Raw genomic sequence first — 18,513 nt, forward strand, 5'->3', positions numbered from 1 at the left:
CGGTTCCCAAACTTTCTGAGTCATGGAGCACTTTTCAGGAGAGAAATTAGTCACGGAGCACTAATTTTCACCTAGCACCTAAATGCTAAACCAATGACAGTAGTATTTTTCTTTCCGGTCTCTTCACAGAGCACTAGGAGATGTTTCGCAGAGCACAGTTTGGGAACCGCCGGTATAGAGCAACAAGAGCCAAGGCCTTCTTACCCAGAGATATCAAGCGTCAAGTCGGGGACGCAGACGTTGTCTTCTCCGCAATCGAGCTGGATCTGAGCCTGGCAGAGAAAAGAAGGCCAGATGTGAGATGGGTTTCTCCGTCAGTTCACCTAGACTCGAGAGCAGGAACGCAATCGGCCGTGAAAATGGCCTGGCGGCAAAGTCATGCTGAGCGGCCCCAGCCGGGCTACAAGCCCACACCGCAGGGACTCTCAGATCAGGAGAGCCAGCAACGGGCATCAGCTCTCCTGCTGCATCTTCCCTCAAACTGGAAGGGTGTTAACAAGGACGTTGACAAGTTGGAGCGTGTCCAGAGGAGGGCGACTGGAAGGATCAGAGGTCTGGAATCCATGCCATATGAGGAGAGACTTAAGGAGCTGGGTTTGTTTAGTTTGGAGAAGAGAAGGTTAAGGGGAGACATGATAGCCATATTTAAATATTTGAAAGGATGTCATGTTGATAAGGGAACTAGCTTGTTCTCTGTTGCTCCAGAGACTAGGACACGGAGTAATGGATTTAAACTAATAGAAAAGCGATTCCACCTTAACATTAGGAAGAACTTTCTGACCGTGAGGGTTGTGGAATGCGCTGCCTCGGAGGGTGGTGGAGTCCTCGTCTTTGGAGGTCTTTAAGCAGAGGCTGGACGGCCACCTGTCGGGAGTGCTTTGATTGTGGGATCCTGCATGGTGAGGGGGATTGGACTGAATGGCCCTTGTGGTCTCTTCCAACCTTGTGTGATTTTGTGGTCATCTTCTGGGCATGTAGTGGGGGTCACTGGGGAAGTGGGGGGGAGGTAGTTGTGAATTTCCTGCATTGTGCAGGGGGTTGGACTAGATGACCCTGGTGGTCCCTTCCAACTCTATCATTCTATGATTCCATGGAAGCAGGAGGAGAGAGTTGGTGAGCGGACACAGACTGCCATGGCTGATGAGGGCTCTTGGCCGTGTGGCCCCTGAGGCTCAGGGAAGCGTTGCTGGGGCTTGGCTCTGCTTGCTCCTGGCCACCAGCAGACCACTGGGAAATTCCCCGGTAAGTTAAATGGCCAGTCTGCCCCTGCTGGAGAGGCTCGCGTTCTTTTTTTGCTGGCCTCTTCCAAGAGTATTGGGTATATTAACGGAAGAAAGGGGCCATGAAATTGGCTAGTTTAATTGCCATTCCCACACCTGCCCACCAAACCACCCCCTAACGTTCAAAATGCAAGTGCAGTGCAAGCAGAGAGCTCGAACAAGTAAGCCAAGCCACACACATCCAGGAAAACCTCATATTATCGCTTCGCATCAACGAGCCCTCAGAGACTTGGTTGTGGCACTCAACTAATACACCATATACGAGCCAGTGGAATGAAGTGGGAACCAATGTAGTGCAGTGGTTACATTGTTGGACTAGGAGACCTGGGTTCAAATCCTTGCTCTGCCATGAAGCTCAATGGGTGACCTTGGGACAGCCAGTGGGTTGGATGCAAAGGAAAATTTTGATGGACAGAAGGGGAGTGGTTTCCACTGATTGGCCCCATCGCACTGACACCCCCCATGCAAGTCCTGGAATCCCCCATGCCCCCAGAAGAAGTATTTTGAGGGTAAACCAGCCCAGATTGGGAGCGGGGGGTGGGGGGTGGGCTGCCTTGGCTGGCGAGCTCCCAGCAGGCTCGTCAGCCCAGATCAGGACTGGGGGGGTGGGTAGCGGCCTCGGCTTACTCACTGCCCAGACAAGAGCTCTCAAGGGGCCAGATCTGGCCTGCCGGCCATATGTTTGATACCTCTGCTCTAACCACTGTCTCTAAAGTCATGAAAGGAAGGAGGGATAAAAATATACCAGATAGAGTCTGGCTCACAGGGATATATGCAGGACTGAGTTGGCTAGCAGATCCCTCTTGGCTGGATAGAAGCATACACCATTAAGAAAGGAGGCAGTGAGGCATAAGCTTTGATCTTCTATTGCCCCTACATGGTATTTTCTTTCCAGGTAAGTTACCTGGATGGGCAAGGCTAGCCTGACCTCGCCAGATCTCAGAAGCTAGGCAGGGTCGGCCCTGGTTTGTACTTGGATGGGAGACCACCAAAGAAGTCCAGGGCTGCTATGCCGAAGCAGGTAATTGCAAACCAGCTCTGCTTATCTCTTGCCGATAGGGGATTACCCCCATGGGGTTGCCATAAGCCGACTGCGACTTGCCGGCACATTCCACCACCACGTTGCTAGGGCTGCCAGCTCCGGGTTGGGTAACCAGGGGGACTGATCTCTATTGGCTGGAGATAAGGTTTAATAGTAGGAGATCTCCAGCTAGTACCTGGAGGGTGGCAACCCTACAAGTTGCCCAGAAGAAGACTGAAAGGGAGCGGAGAAGTATTATCCAGATCCCCGATCAACTCTCTTGCTTTTCACCGAATGCTAAGAGTTACCGGTGGCGGGCAGGCCCAGCCCCACCAGACACCCCTCCCTCTCTTTTCGCATCAGTACCTTCTGTTCGATGTGGTTGTGCGTGAGGTAGTTGAGGATGGGCTGCAGCCTGTGGGCATCTCGCGGGGCCTCAGGATCCAGCGAGAAGTTGAGCGACAGGTAGATGGGGGAGAGCTTGTCACGGAACTCGGACTCGTTCTGCCAGGAGGGAGAAAAGACAGAGCCATGCGCATTAAGAGCATGCAGGAAGCTCCGAATCACAGCGCCTGGGGCTGCTAAGGCATCTCAGCAAAACAACGGGGACTCTGGAATGGAGCTGCGTTATCTAACTACCCATTGCAGCATTGCTAAAATATATACCCGTGTTGGCGAACCTATGGCACGCGTGCCGGACTTGGCACGCCGAGCCCTCTCTGTGGGCACGCGCGGGTAAGTTGAGCAGCCGTCGCGTCTGCCTTCCCTGGACTCCCCGCCGCCCAGCTTAGGGGCTTTGAACAAACATTAATTGTTCAAAAGCATGCCAAATGCACACTTTTACCTTTCAATAAAAAGTTGTTTGTATCATTGAAAGCTCACTGTGTTTTTCTTTTAAGGCAAAAGATGTTAATAATGTATGTGTTGTTGTTTTTTCTAAACGAAAACCTCAGTATTCAGGTTAAATTGCCATGTTGGCACTTTGCGATAAATAAGTGGGTTTTGGGTTGCAGTTTGGGCACCCGGTCTCGAAAAGGTTCGCCGTCACTGATATATACCATGCCAACCATATGTCTGTGCCCATGAGTGGAACCATCACATGTTCCTGCCTAGTAACTTTTGCTCTCAAACTGCCAATTATTTCTTTCAATTTAATAATTTTTATTCATTTTCCAAACAGAAAACTGCCACCCAAACAACAATAACAACAAACCTTAAAAAAACAAATATACGGTAGAAACAATATAGTATCCAAAATATTGTCGAAGGCTTTCACGGTCAGAGTTCATTGGTTCTTGTAGGTTATCCGGGCTGTGTAACCGTGGTCTTGGTATTTTCTTATTTTCAGGAAAGAAAATACCAAGACCACGGTTACACAGCCCGGATAACCTACAAGAACCAATATAGTATCCGCCCCGCAAAAGAAAAAAAATACATGAAGTTGAATCAGATTATTGACAGAAGGCTTAGTATTTTACAGGTTTTCCAACTCATCTTACAATTAAAAATAAGAGAAAAATTCATTGATGGCATTGGTAGTTTCCCCCCCAATTCTTTATATATTTTGGATTTAATTAATTTCCCATAATCTGAGGAAGGGTTTAGATCAGTGGTTCCCAAAGTGGGCAGTACCACCCCCTGGGGGGCAGTGGGATTACCTAGGGGGGCACTAAGAAGCAAGGGGTGCTAGAGGTGGGCCCCTTCAACTGTGTTGTTGGATAGGGTAGGGGGCACTGGGGTTGAGTTTGTGGAACCAAGGGGGCGGTGGCCCGAAAAGTTTGGGAACCACTGGCTTAGATAGATGCTGAGTACCTTTCGGATTCGTATATGAAATAAAATCATGCCACGTTTAATAGAAATCTGATATTTTAGAAATCTTTCATAGAAATTTCATAGAATTTCTATTTCATAGAAATCTGATATATTACCTTTGACTACTCTACGCTGATGTCCATTTTCTTGCCATAGCTATTTGCCACAGTTCGGAATATCAAGAACGTAGTGTTAAATGTTCTGCGGTTTTCCAACTTTTTGCTATTACTCTACTGGCTGCCATCAAACCCCCAATAAAATGACTTTCCATACAGTGCATATTTTTGCCTATTTCTAAACTGAGCTGGAATTTAAGTCCTTCAGGGGCTTCCTAGTGGATCTGCTCTTAGGCAGGGGCTCCAATCCGGCACTGCAGCTCCATGTTGGGAGCAAGCGCAAAGTTGCTCACGAATCCAGATAGCTGTTCAGAAAAAGGAATTCTGTGGGCTGAATCGTTTGGCTCGGATCCCAAACTCAAGCCGCAAGGTTCAAGCAAGCCCAAGAAATTGGGGCGGAGCTCATGCCGGTTTGAACAGGACCGCTCAGAGGCGGCACAGATGTTTTGCAAGCAAAATATTCATTCCTGGGGGCTAAAAGCAGCTCAAGTAGCAGGGCTGGGAAAGACCCCCTTTTCTGCTCAAGAGCTCTGGGAAGCAGAGCTGTCCTGGGCTAGAGGGACCAATGATCTGATGACGTTTATGGTGGCTTCCTGTGCATACAAATGTAGAAACATTTATTGCATTGAGGAACTGGGACGTGCAAATGGTACCAATTGTCCCTGGGCCATAACACAGTGGAGGAGGAAGCCCGTGCAGACTTGTGCACACCCAAAGGCAGAGGGGGGAACATAAGAAAAGCCATGCTGGATCAGACCAAGGTCCATCAAATCCAGCAGTCTGTTCACACAGTGGCCAACCAGGTGCCTCTAGGAAGCCCACAAGCAAGATGACTGCAGCAGCATTATCCTGCGTGTGTCCCACAGCACCTAATATATTAGGCTGGCTCTGATGCTGGAGAGAACATAAGAAAAGCCATGATGGATCAGACCAAGGACCATCAGGTCCAGCAGTCTGTTCACACAGTGGCCAACCAGACGCCTCTAGGAAGCCCACAAACAAGACAACTTCAGCAGCATTGTGCTATTTGTGTTCCAAAGCACCTAATATAATAGGCATGCTCCTCTGATCCTGGAGAGATAGATATACATCATGACCGGTATCCATTTTGACTAGTAGCCAGGAATACCCCTCTCCTCCATGAACATGTCCACTCCCCGCTTCAAGCCTTCCAAGTTGTCAGCCATCACCACGTCCTGGGGCAGGGAGTTCCACAATTTAACTATGCGTTGTGTGAAAAAATACCGGCATGAACTGCAACTCACCCGGAGGTAGATTTTCATCTCGCGGCACTCTGCGCTGGCGTCGTTGCGAATTTGGACAGTCTGAATCAGATGGGGCTGGCGGGAACCCAGGAAGAGGGCCCGCTTCACCGCCCCCTTCTGCTTGTGGTGGTCAAGGCGGAGTTCCACAGTGAACCCTGCCCGGATGAGACAGAGATGAAGAGGGTGCCAAAGTGAGAATCACCGTTAGCAACCCTGAACATGGGTTACATTCCCAAAAGCAGTACCAAAAGCAGTTTAGAATAGAAATTTTATTACAGTCAATGACCAGCACAAGTAAAACAGGTAAGTTACCAATTTACAGTCGTCTAAAAAAATATCTGAATAAAACATGCTGGTTCATTAGTTAGTATAATGAATGAACCACTTGATAAGAAGGAGAGCACATATAACTGTTTGCCTTCATTTTCAAGACTGCTGGTTAGCACAGTCCCTCCTCCATTGTATGTCAATTGCAGCGGCACAAAATCTAGCAACTGAATATATCTGAGTTGACATCTTGTAGCAGGGATGACATATGGAACTATCCAGACTGGTTGGAAGATTTATGAATTAGTGGTGAGATGAACCTTTCTCTGATGGCTGTATAATATTGACAATGAAAAAGAACATGTGCAAGGGTTTCTATATATCCAGAACCACAGGGGCATTTTCTCTCCTCATATGGCATCTTCCTGTCAAAAGCAGTTTGAAGCGGCCACTACGTAGGATGTTATCCAAGGTCTCCAGTGCACATTGATTCTTCCGTGGAGACTCAAGAACAAAGCATTCAGATGTGATTCCCTTCTTTTACCTGTGACAAAGGGCCTATTCCCAACCAATGCGTGAGACCATGGAGATCATAAATTAAGCCACGAGCCAGAAATGGACAAATCCATCATAAGTATAATTCTCCCTGGGGCTCACTCAGATTGAGTTATTGCCGATTATAAAATTGTGTGTGTGTGTGTGTATAAAATCATGCAACAATAAAACATTAATGTCCTCAACGCAAAAATAAAGCAAGACAATAATATTATATTACTATACAGCGGTGACTTGCCAATAATCCAATTTAAAATTTAAAAAAAAATTAAGTATTGGCTCACAATATCAAACATAACATTTTCACCGCAAAAAGAAAGCAAGACAATAATATTATATTACTATATAGTGTTGATTTGCCAATAATCTAATTTTAAATTTAAAAAATCCACACTGGCCCACATCATCAATGGCTCGTAAATATTAGAAGCCACCTGCTCTTAATACAACTATTATTCAGATGAAGGAAGAAGAAGAGTTGGTTTTTATATGCCGACTTTCTCTACCACTTAAGGGGGAATCAAACTGGCTTATAAACACCTTCCCTTCCCCTCCCCACAACAGGCACCCTGTGCAGGAGGGGCTGAGAGTGTGACTGGCCCAAGGTCACCCAGCTGGCTTCATGTGTAGGAGTGGGGAAACCAACCCAGTTCACCAGATTATCGTCGCTCATGTGGAGGAGCGGGGAATCAAACCGGGCTCTCCAGATCAGGCTCCACCGCTCCAAGTGAAAGTGGAACCAGAGCTCCCAGGAGCCATTTCAGAATTCCCTGGAGGGCACAATTAAGACTAAAAAAATACGACGGATGTTCAAGAACTTTCAACATTAAAAGGTGCTATTAAGCACACCGTTGGTATGCTCCCCATGTGGTTCCAGCCCTCTTAATTTAATACATCATTCCTGCTCTCCATCCCCCAAATTTGGGGGAGGCAAGAGAGTCCCAAAGAGGGCTATGGTGGGCTAACGGAAGGAGAGAGGAAACCATTACCTACCAATTCTCTACCTTGCCACTGATCAGATTTGCAAGGGAGAAGTTGAAAAAGGGGCTCCCAAGGGAACTACAGTCCCCATGATACAAAGTCACAGGAAGGGTTTTGCTTCAGCCCCTAGGGTGAAATGTACACTTTGCACCTGACTTGCGTCCTCGTGTCCCTAGCGCATGTATCATGCGCATTTTTATCCAACCCTTCCTCTAAGGAGCTCAGAGCAGCATATGTGGTTGTCCCTTCCTTGGCCTCTATGCCATTTGGGGGCATCCCACGGAAACTGTTTGGCCAATCTGTGAAACAGGCGGCTGGATTAGATGTGATCACTGGTGTGATTGAACAGGACACTTCTCATATTACCCTCGTATAAACCCCGTGAGGCAGGTTCAGCCGAGAAAGTGTCTGGCGGGCTCAAAATCACCCATCAGGCTTCTGTGGCCGAGTGGGGATTTGAACCTGGGTCTCCCAGATCCTAGTCTGACCCCTGAACCACTGTACCGAACTGGCCCTGGCCTACATGCTCCTTGGACTGCTGTCCATTTGGAGACCTTTTGGTGTAATGGTTAAGAGCGGTGGACTCTACTCTAGAGAACCAGGTTGGTTTCCCCACTCCTCCACGTGAAGCCAGCTGGGTGACCTTGAACTAGTCACAGTTCTGTCTGAAATCTCTCAGCCCCACCTACCTCACAAGGTGTCTGTCATGGGGAGAGGAAGGGAAGGAGATTGCAAGCTGGTTTGATTCTCCTTAAAAGGAAGAGGAAGTTGGCATATAAAAACCAACTCTTCTCCTCCTCCTCCTCTTCTTCTAAACCCATCCCAGGTTTCCCTTCTGAATCCTGTCCCCCACACACTGTACTCACCAATGGAGTCTGGCACATGCTTCCCAGATGCATTCAGACAGAAGCTCAGGTTGATGCTGTTGAGAGACCAGAGAGGGAAGCAATGGACTAGATTATGAAACCTGTGGAAGGCAGTACCTGTCTAGTGCTTAGATTTGACCAAGAATGCCCGGAGTTCACATCCTTGCTTGGTTCTCTCTGGCTAGTAGGGTTGCCAGGTCCCTCTTCGCCACCGGCAGGAGGTTTGTTGGGTGGAGCCTGAGGAGGGCGACGTTTGGGGGAAGGGAGGGACTTCAATGCCACAGAGTCCAATTGCAAAAGCGGCCGTTTTCTCCAGGTGAACTGATCTCTGACAGCTGGAGATTGGTCATAATAGCGGGAGACCTCCAGGTAGTACCTGGAGGTTGGCAAGCCTACTGGCTAGCCTTGAGCTGGTCACATCCTCAGCTTCCCTTCTTCATAACAGGGATGTTCAAGGAGGGTATGTTCATTTTACGGCAAAGCTCTTTGGAGACGATGAAGAAGGAACTCAGCACCTCGCAGGAGGAACTGGTACCCAGGATGGAAAGCCCCCCCCCCCCCCGTATAGCCACTCACATCTGCTTTACCCAGCAGCTTTAGGAAGGGTGGGAAGAGACAGCGTGATCTGGGGGACGTCTCAGTCCTGATTCAGAGACCATGTTGCAGAAGCAGGTAGGGCTAGGGATGGTGCAGAATATTAAAATCTCTATTTGGAAAAGCCGCAGTAGGTTATTCCAATTCAATCACAGGGTAACACAGGGAGGGAGCTCCAGGCCACAATGGCAGGCGCTAAGAGAAAGCCGCTGCAGAAAATTAACATGCAAAAGCAGTCGGCCACATGTTATTGTGTTATCGTGTATAGACATTCGGTCTCTATACATAACTCCAATCTTATCAATTTTTCAAGGCAGAACTGATAAATTTGATATTTCCCTCCTCTCAGATTCTTCTGATGACACCACCTTGAAGGTGGTCAAAATTTGCACCCCGGTATGCTCAGCAAGGAAGCAGCTGGTTAAGTCTTCATTAATTATGTCTGCACGATTGAAATCAGCCTATTATGTGGCTCAGAAATTTTATTGTACGTAAATAGGCTGACTCTCTCGGTGTCAATCTTGACTGATCTATAACACTCTAGATCAGTGGTTCCCAAAGTGGGCAGTACCACCCCCTGGGGGGGATTACCTAGGGGGGCACTAATAGGCAAGGAGGCAGCAGGGGGGCGCTAGAGATGGCCTCCTTCAACTGTGTTGTTCACTAATTTACAACAGATCAAGCTATGGCACCATGCTGGCAGATTTGGGGGAAATTATCAGAATTTTTTTCCAGACTTTCAAGAGCTGGTACCACCGGATCACGGTCATCAGTTTTGTTGAATAGATTTCAACTAAAAAGTTTTAATTGGATTTTGAACAGAGGTGCAATGAATTGTTACTGTTTGAAATTTTATTGTTATTATCTTCTTTAGTGAGTCATGCTAATCCCTATTTTGAATAATGCTTTTTATAGGATAGGGCAGGGGGGCGCTGGGGTTGAGTTTGTGGAACCATGGGGGCGATGGCCCGAAAATTTTGGGAACCACTGCTCTAGATTTCTGCAGGCAAACTGTGAGAGTTGGGGAAGGTCTCCGATTCCGCAGCGTGGGAAGTAGAGCGGCAATGTGCGATGGGGAATCCCGTCTAGCCGACTCAGCCCTTCCTTCCAGCCGTGCGGTTCCCAGCTGCGTTGCTAACATACTACAATTCTCCAGTTCATGGTCAGATTGGGCTGTCGGCCAGGACCCACAAAACCTCCCGTGGCGGCTGAGCAACCAAAGAACACACTGCCTATAAATAATCCCCCCACAACATCCCTGCAATGGCTGGAGGGACCTTTCCAGCCCCCGTTTAACCCCATAAGATCTGGACTTGTCCGTATGTTATTTGCCTCGCATACAGACCACATAAAAATAGTATGTGTGATGATTTAATTCCTTCAGTATTTCTTCACACGATGCATAGTTAAACTGTGGAACTCCCTGCCCCAGGGTGTGAAGAGGGGAGTGGACATGTTCATAGAGGAGAGGGGTATTCCTGGCTACTAGTCAAAATGGATACTGGTCATGATGCATATCTCTTCTCTCCAGGATCAGAGGAGCATACTGTACCTATTATATTAGGTGCTGTGGAACACAGGCAGGACAATGCTGCTGCAGTTGTCTTGTTTGTGGGCTTCCTAGAGGCACCTGGTTGGCCACTGTGTGAACAGACTGCTGGACATGATGGGCCTTGGTCTGATCCAGCATGGCCTTTCTTATGTTGTTACATTCACTACTATGTCAGCAATCTCTGCTTCCTAGCCCTTCATTACATGGCAACATGGACCTAGGCAGGGCATGGATTGAGAATCTGCTCCCCTCCAATGCAGCTGGGAAGCTCTGCAAATTAATCTGCATAACCCCAGTGCATGTCTCAAGTGGGCAGGGCATGTAATACACTGTAAGGATAACTTCCTCCACCAATGGGAGTATTGCAGGTTCCCTATACTTTTTTCTGAAAGACCATCAAGACCGGTTCCAAAAAGCTTAGCAAACAGTATTAGAATATTAACATACAGTATAAGTTGCATAAGGTAGTTAGATTATGGCCTGTCTTTATATATATATGTGTGTGTATTAAGTGCCGTCAAGTCGCTTTCGACTCATGGCGACCCTATAAATCAAAGTCCTCCAAAATGCCCTATCTTTGACAGTCTTGCTCAGATCTTGCAAATTGAGGGCTGTGGCTTCCTTTATTGAGTCAATCCATCTCTTGTTGGGTCTTCCTCTTTTCCTGCTGCCCTCAACTTTTCCTAGCATGATTGTCTTTTCCAGTGACTCGTCTTCTCATAATGTGACCAAAATACGACAGCCTCAGTTTAGTCATTTTAGCTTCTAGAGTCAGTTCAGGCTTGATTTGATCTAAAACCCACAGATTTGTTTTTTTGGCGGTCCAGGGTATCTGTAACACTCTCCTCCAACACCACATTTCAAAGGAGTCTACTTTCTTCCTGTCAGCTTTCTTCATTGTCCAGCTTTCACATCCATCCATAGTAATAGGGAATACGATGGCATATAAAGACATATTATACTGAGCCCCAAAACAAGTTTTTGGCAAACGTTCTTTCAGCGTCACAACTATCATCTGATGTTGACAGATTAATCTCTTTGCTATCAGATATGGACCCCTTACATTTCCCAAAAAATGGCACAGTTTGGCTCGGGGACCAAGAAAATCAGGGCGAAGCAGATCACGAAAGGTGGGAAAGCTGGATAGAACCGAATGGGCATGTTTTAATTTCTTAACTTCCGTATCCTTTTAATGATTTTTGACTGTATATTTTAACTTGTTGTTGTGCTGTTTTAAGTTTGTGGCGGCCTGTGGCCTTATACAATAAACTTGGATCTGATCTGATCATTAAGCTCACAGGCAGACATATTACGACGATAGGTAGTTCGATTAGATACAGGTTTGAGTATAAATGTATGTAATTTTGCTACGTTGAAGACGTATTCACTTTCAAGATTTAATGATCAATAGCAGATGTTCTTCTATAATATCTGCTATTAATCGTTAAATCTTGAAAGTGAATAAATCTTCAACATATTTATTTCCGCTCCTTTCAGTAGTTGGCAAGGATCTTGATACAGATAGGGAGCTTTGATTATGTATGAGGAGTATTATGTTTTATGCTTGTATGTATGTGTTATGGTGTTATAAAAATAAAAATTTAATTATAAAAAAAAGGCCGGTTCCCAGGGTATCCCCCCTGCATCCACTCACCAGGCAACAGGGATTCCAGTGTGCTCCAGGACGCATAATTTTTCTTCTGGGTTAAACATGGTGGGGAAGATGCTGAGGGTGGCAGTGGCGTGGACTATGGGACGACCCCTGCAGAGAGACACCAAGAAAGGCGGTCTTGTGTGAGAGACAAGCAATCAATGCCAGCCTGGGGAAAGCAGGATCTGGGCCCAGATCACACCGGGAGCAGGGGGTGAGCCAATGGTGGGGTGGTGGAAAGTGCTGTCAAGTCGCAGCTGACTTTTGGTGACCCCATAGGGCAGGGGTGTCAAACATAAGGCCCACGGGCCAGATCTGACCCCTTGAGAGCATTTACCTTGCCTTGGGAAGGGGCCGTGGCTCAGCGGTAGAGCATCTACTTGGCATGCAGAAGGTTCCAGGTTCAATCCCCGGCATCTCCAGTTAAAGGGACTAGGCAGGTAGGTGATGTGAAAGACCCCTGCCTGAGACCCTGGAGAGCCGCTGCTGGTCTGAGCAGACAATACTGACTTTGATGGACCAAGGGTCTGATTCAGTATAAGGCAGCTTCATGTGTTCCTGTGTTATCTGGCCCGCGAGCCAGCTGAGGCAGCCACCCCACCCCCACCCCTTTTTTAAAAATAATTTTTTATTAATTTTTATAAAATAATAAAAAACATAACAAATTATAAATCACATAAACAAATAACTAAACCCACCCCCACTCTCGATGGGCTGGCGAGGTATGGCCCGGCCCAACCAAGCAACATTTATGTCATATCTGGCCCTCGTAACAATTGAGTTTGACTCCCCTGCTGTAGGGTATTCAAGGTAAGAAACGTTCGGAGGTGGTTTGCCCCAGGTCCCCTCCAACAGCCCCAGGGGACATGAGTGATCAGCCACAGAAACGAGTCCCAGCGTTGTAGGTAGGAGTCATGCGGTGATTTTTAACATCACGATAATGAGTTGGGCTTTAGGTGATCTGGGGCATGTGGAACTCCTGATATTCATGACTCTCCTCACCCTGCCTTTTGGCTCACACCACATTGCCAAGATAATCCAGGAGGCAGCAAGCAAGGAGCACATCAACTGAGCATGATGCGTTGGAAGAAGAAGAGTTGGTTTTTATATGCCGACTTTCTCTACCACTTAAGGGAGGATCAAACCGGCTTACAATTGCCTTTCCTCCCCCTCCCCACATCAGACACCCTGTGAGGTGGGTGAGGCTGAGAGAGAATGACTTGCCCAAGGTCACCCAGCTGGCTTCATGTGGAGGAGTGGGGGAACCAATCCAGTTCACCAGATTAGCCTCCACCGCTCATGTGGAGGAGTGGGGAATCAAACCCGGTTCTCCAGATCAGAGTCCACCGCTCCAAACCACCGCTCTTAACCACTAGACCACGCTGGTTGGAGTGTAGAAGCTACAACCATGTCAGAAAAAGACAGCACAAACATCTGGTGCCGTTTTTCCACCTCCGTTGTGATTCTCAGTCTAAACCCTTCTCTGCAAAACCAGGTGGAGGTGAATTATTGTCTTGTATCCCCCCCCACTTCATCTTTATACATAGTGGTGCTGGAGAGTAACATTAAGCTGCAGCCACTTATAACCAACCCATAGGGTTTTCAAGGCAAGAGGCGAACGAAGGTGGCTTGCCAATGCCTGCCTCTGCATAGTAACTCTGGACTAGTACTTACCAGGGCCAACTTCACTTCCAAGATCAGACAAGAACGGGCATAGTAACTGCATAGTAACTCTGAACTAGTACTAACCAGGCCCAACCCTGCTTCATTTCCAAAATCTGACAAGATTGGGCTAGCCTGGCCCATGCAGGTTCGGGTTATACACAGTGCCTACCTGTAAACCATAGCTCTGTCCGCTCCAAAGGCTCCCACAATCAGATCTACAGGACACAGAGAGAGAAAAGTCAGCTGAGTACCACCCCGTACCACCTCAGGAAATCGTGACCGGCTATTTTCCAGGAGATCGTTCCAATGGAGAAAATGAACTCAAGCCTGCCTAAATATCATTTCTGTTAGCCCGAAATTACAGATGAATACGGTAAGGGGAAAAATCATTCAGCACATGCTCTGAGGTCAAGAAGAGGCACATGCAGAGCCTCATAAGATAAATAAAAAGGTAAAGGTCCCCTGTGCAAGCACCGGGTCATTCCTGACTCTTAGGGGTGATGTCACATCCCAATGTTTACTAGGCAGACTTTGTTTACGGGGTGGTACTCATTTTACCACCCTCGGAAGGATGGGAGGCTGAGTCAACCTTGAGCCAGCTACCTGAAACCAACTTCCGTCGGAATCAAACTCAGGTCATGAGTACAGCTTTTGACTGCAGTACTGCCGCTTACCACTCTGTGCCACGGGGCTTCATCATAAGATAAATAGCATAGAAAAATGTGCGCTTAGCTTGGACAATGATGCGATGAATGAGACTCATCAGGACTATTTCCTACTGACCATGTGAAGGGTGGTAACTTCCACAAAGCCTCGGCCTTTTCCACCACTGGAGCCTCCCACTGGGAGATGCTTGTTGGAACCAGGAATGTTGCAGACGCGGAGACTTTCACAATACTCTGAGTGCTTTCTAGCTCACACTTATGAGAAGTCATGAAAAATTGTACTGAATGTTAACGTTACATTAACAGCCAGTACAAATTACAGGGTTGGTTGGACCCTGCAGAGGATTTCGGTGATGGGCAGATTTTGGACTCCCTCCCTCATATCTCTGAACCCCCCTCAAGCTTGTCCCCGGGGGTGGGGGTGTGTGGGGGGGTCTCCGGTCTTCCAGAAGTAGTGCTCAGAGGGCATTTTAGATTGAGGTAGGAAGGAGGAGTTGAGGAAATTCCACTCCACTGATGAAAATCCCTTCCGCCAATGGAAATGTTTCACGGGACCCGAACCATAATCTGTAATCATATAACCTATGATTATGATACTATCATCCTTTCCTTTTTGTCTGCCATCAAATCACAGCTGACTTAAGGCAACCTCGTAGGGTTTTCAAGGCAAGAGAATTTCAGGGGTGGTTTGCCATTGCCTGCCCCCGCGTCACGCCTCTGGTATTCCTTGGAGGCCTCCCATCCAAATACTTGCCAGGTTTGAGGCTGAGAGTGTGTGACTGGCCCAAGGTCACCCAGCAAGTTTCCACGGCAGAGTGGGAATTCGAACCTGCGTTTCCCAGATCCTAGTCCAAAACCTTAATCACTACCCCATGCTGGAAGAAGCCCTAATTGTTGGCATTGTGGAGGGAATAAAGGTTGGTATTTACATATGTGGTTAGAATGTCCGAGGGTTAAACTTTTTTGGGAAATGATTTTGAAGAGAATGGAACAGCTTTTTAAAATCAAGATTAATTTGGCTATAGACGTGCTATTTATTGGTACAGTGGGACAACAAAGAATAACTGGAAATGCCCAGGAACTTTGTAAAGCTATGATCCTAGCAGCACAAGCTACAATAGCAAAAGGTTGGAAAGAAGCAAACAAATGGACTTTTGAATGTTGGAATGATTATTTATATGAATATATACAATCAGATATTGTTGCACAATTGGTAGTGGGATAGTAAAATAAGGGAAATAAAGGACAAGTGGTCTCTGTACTTGAATTGGATAAAATGCGAGGAAGTCAACCCTAATACAACTAAGAAATTTAGAAACTTGTGCTCCTGGTTAAAGATTTTGGTGCGAAAATGTTGAGTGGGGGAAAAAATGTATAACATAGTATGGATCTGAAAATAATGTATAACCTAATGACATTAATAAAAAAAAAAACTACCCTATGATGGCTCTCTACCATCATCCTTATGATATATTTATTTACTTATACCTCACCTTTCTCCCCTAAGGAGATCCAAAGTGGCTTACGTTGTTCTCCTCTCCTCCGTTTTATCCTCACAACAACCCAGTGAGGGAGGTTAGGCCGAGAGCGAGCGACTGGCCCAATGTCAGCCAGCAAGCTTCCCTGGCAGAGTGGAGATTCGAACCTGGGTGACTTTTAGGTGACAAGTTATAGTCATCCCAAGTTTATAAATAGATGACTTCGTTGCTACCTTTATTGGTTTCCTTTCAAGGTTTCCTCTTGCTCCTGGGCAAGCTGTACTCTTTGTGCTGAATGCTTTGTGTTACACCAGTGTGGTGCGGTGGTTAAGAGTCTCAGACAAGGATCTGGGAGACCCAGGTTCGAATCCCCACTCTGCCATGGAAGCTTGCTGGGTGACCTTGAGCCGGTCACACACTCTCAGGCGAACCTACCTCAAAGGGTTGATGTGAGGATGAAATAGAGGGGAGGAGAACAAGGTAAACCACTTTGGGGCCCCACTGGGGAGAAAGGCAGGGTATAATTGAAGCAAATAAATAAACATAGGTGTTTTAATGACTGTTTTGCTAATGTAGAAGAAGAAGAAGAGTTGGTTTTTATATGCCGACTTTCTCTACCATTTAATGGAGACTCAAACCGGCTTACAATCACCTTCCCTTCCCCTCCCCACAACAGACACCCTGTGAGGTAGGTGGGGCTGAAACAAGTTCACCAGATTAGCCTCTTCCGCTCATGTGGAGGAGTGGGGAATCAAACCCAGTTCTCCAGATCAGAGTCCACCACTCCAAAGCACTGCTCTTAACCACTATACCATGCTGGCTCTTATGATTGAATCATAAGCCCTTTGGAAACCAGGTAGGAGAATGCCAGGGTAGCAATCATTCAATCAGCCGACACAAGACCCGCAAACTTGCGCAAGCAAACTATGCGCTCTTCAGCCATTCTGTGCTTTCAACTTTGGCACTTTTTTTCATTTTGATGTTCCAAGGCAGTTTTCCTGTCTTTTCAACAAGTCGCCCTCACCTGGGTAGCCGTTTCCGTCAAGGTCCTTGGCCCCACGCATGGAGAACCCAAAGAAGTCAAGGGTCTGACTGTCCGGCCAGCGTCCCTGCAACACCTGAGAAGGTTTGGGATGCAGCCCATCCCGTCGGCCATTGTACACGTAGACCATGCCTTGCTGGGCCTGGCCGCCAAACGGTGCACCAATCGCCACATCTGCAGGAACAAACACCAAAGTGAGAAGGGGGTGGGGGTTGCTAGGAAAAGCTGAAGGCCGCTGGAAAAAGAGGAAGGCCCAACATGAGATGGACTGACTCAGTATCTGAAGAAGTGAGCTGTGACTCACAAAAGTTCATGCCCTGCCAGGAATTTCATTTGCCTTTAAGGTGCTACTGGACTCTTGCTCTTTTCTGCTGCTACAGGCAGATTAACACGGCTACCCATCGTGATCTGACTCAATAAAAGAAGCCATTAAGAGGAAGCAAACTGGGGATGTAGGTAGCAGAAAGTGGAGAAATTAATTATAGCAAAGCTAAAGCTGGGATGACAAGCAGAATTAAGTGTAGTTATAATACATATTGTTTATAATTTTATAACCTAGAGATTTGGTTAATTAGAAGTTTGGGATTGCTAAATAGCAAGACTTTTACATAAAACATGTATAATTTAGAGTAGTCCATCAACTAGTTAAATCTACTGTAAGGCATAAATGAGTGTTTTCGCAAAGGCAAATATTTACTGATTTCCCTGGAAGAATGATTAGACTGTATGTACGTGTATGTATTTGTTATGTTTTTTTAAATGAGAATTTTTAAATAATTTTTTTTTAAAAAAAACAAATAAAGGAAGCCATGATCCTCAGTCTACAAGACCCAAGCAAGGCTGTTAAGGATAGGATGGTTTGGAGATCATTAATTCATAAGGTCAGAAGCAACTTGATGGCACTTAACACACACACACACACAAATCTGAAGTTGGTTAAATTATTTCAGCACACAGCTATGGTTGACGCTGGAAGTAGAAAGAGAGTAACAGTGTTAGAATACCAACTCATTGACCACAATGGTCACAGTGAAAAGGAAGTTGCCATATCTGAGTCAGACCACAAATTCCTCTCACCCAGAACTTCCTACTCTGACCAGCCAAGTTCTCACGCAGGGAGAGGCCTTGACCCAAACTTGCTCCCTGGTGGTGGATTCACATGTCAGTGTCTACTCTTCCCCTATCTGGTCTAGTTTCTACTGGTCTGCAGTAGAAAAACTGGATTCGAGTCCAATAGCACTTTAGAGACCAACAAGCTTTTTTTGGGGTATAAGCTTTCAAGAGTTAAAACTCCCTTCATCAGATACAAGTAGGAATGGAGATCCCTGAGACTTTATATCCCACACAAGGAGCAGGGGGTTTGCAAATAAAGGAGCCAGGATGGAGAGGTACAATGCAAAATGAAATTGGCTTAATTAGAGCAGGGGAGAAATGCTTAGGGGCCGAAAATTAGCATCTCTAGTGAGACAGGGGTCCTATGTCTCTGTTCAGAGCTGGGGAGGACCATTGTTCTAATTTTATGAATGAACTCTCCTCCACCCTGCCCCCCGCTAGGAAGGTATCTTCCGACCGGCGGAGAGCCTGCAAGGGGCGAAGAGAAAGGTAAGCTCGCCGCAGTGGAGAACGCAAACACTCCGGCAATGCTCCCACCAGTGCGCCTTCAGTCCATGCTTTCAATTTTTTGAACACGCAGCTCAAAGGCA

General features: G+C 46.8%; 1 protein-coding gene across 1 annotated transcript in view; it reads right to left on the reverse strand.

Moving 5' to 3' along the window:
• Nucleotides 1-18,513, reverse strand: part of ITGA5 (integrin subunit alpha 5) — a 105,461-nt gene that overhangs the window by 18,169 nt on the left and 68,779 nt on the right. The window contains exons 13-19 of the mRNA XM_056849492.1: nucleotides 16,793-16,984; nucleotides 13,795-13,840; nucleotides 11,964-12,071; nucleotides 8,164-8,219; nucleotides 5,495-5,649; nucleotides 2,668-2,805; nucleotides 205-272 (exon numbers count right to left, since the gene is read on the reverse strand). Coding sequence (XP_056705470.1) covers nucleotides 205-272; nucleotides 2,668-2,805; nucleotides 5,495-5,649; nucleotides 8,164-8,219; nucleotides 11,964-12,071; nucleotides 13,795-13,840; nucleotides 16,793-16,984 — 763 coding nt within the window. The remainder of the gene's footprint in view (nucleotides 1-204; nucleotides 273-2,667; nucleotides 2,806-5,494; nucleotides 5,650-8,163; nucleotides 8,220-11,963; nucleotides 12,072-13,794; nucleotides 13,841-16,792; nucleotides 16,985-18,513) is intronic.

Source organism: Euleptes europaea, chromosome 1 (genome assembly GCF_029931775.1).
Source record: "Euleptes europaea isolate rEulEur1 chromosome 1, rEulEur1.hap1, whole genome shotgun sequence".
Lineage (NCBI taxonomy): Eukaryota > Metazoa > Chordata > Lepidosauria > Squamata > Sphaerodactylidae > Euleptes > Euleptes europaea.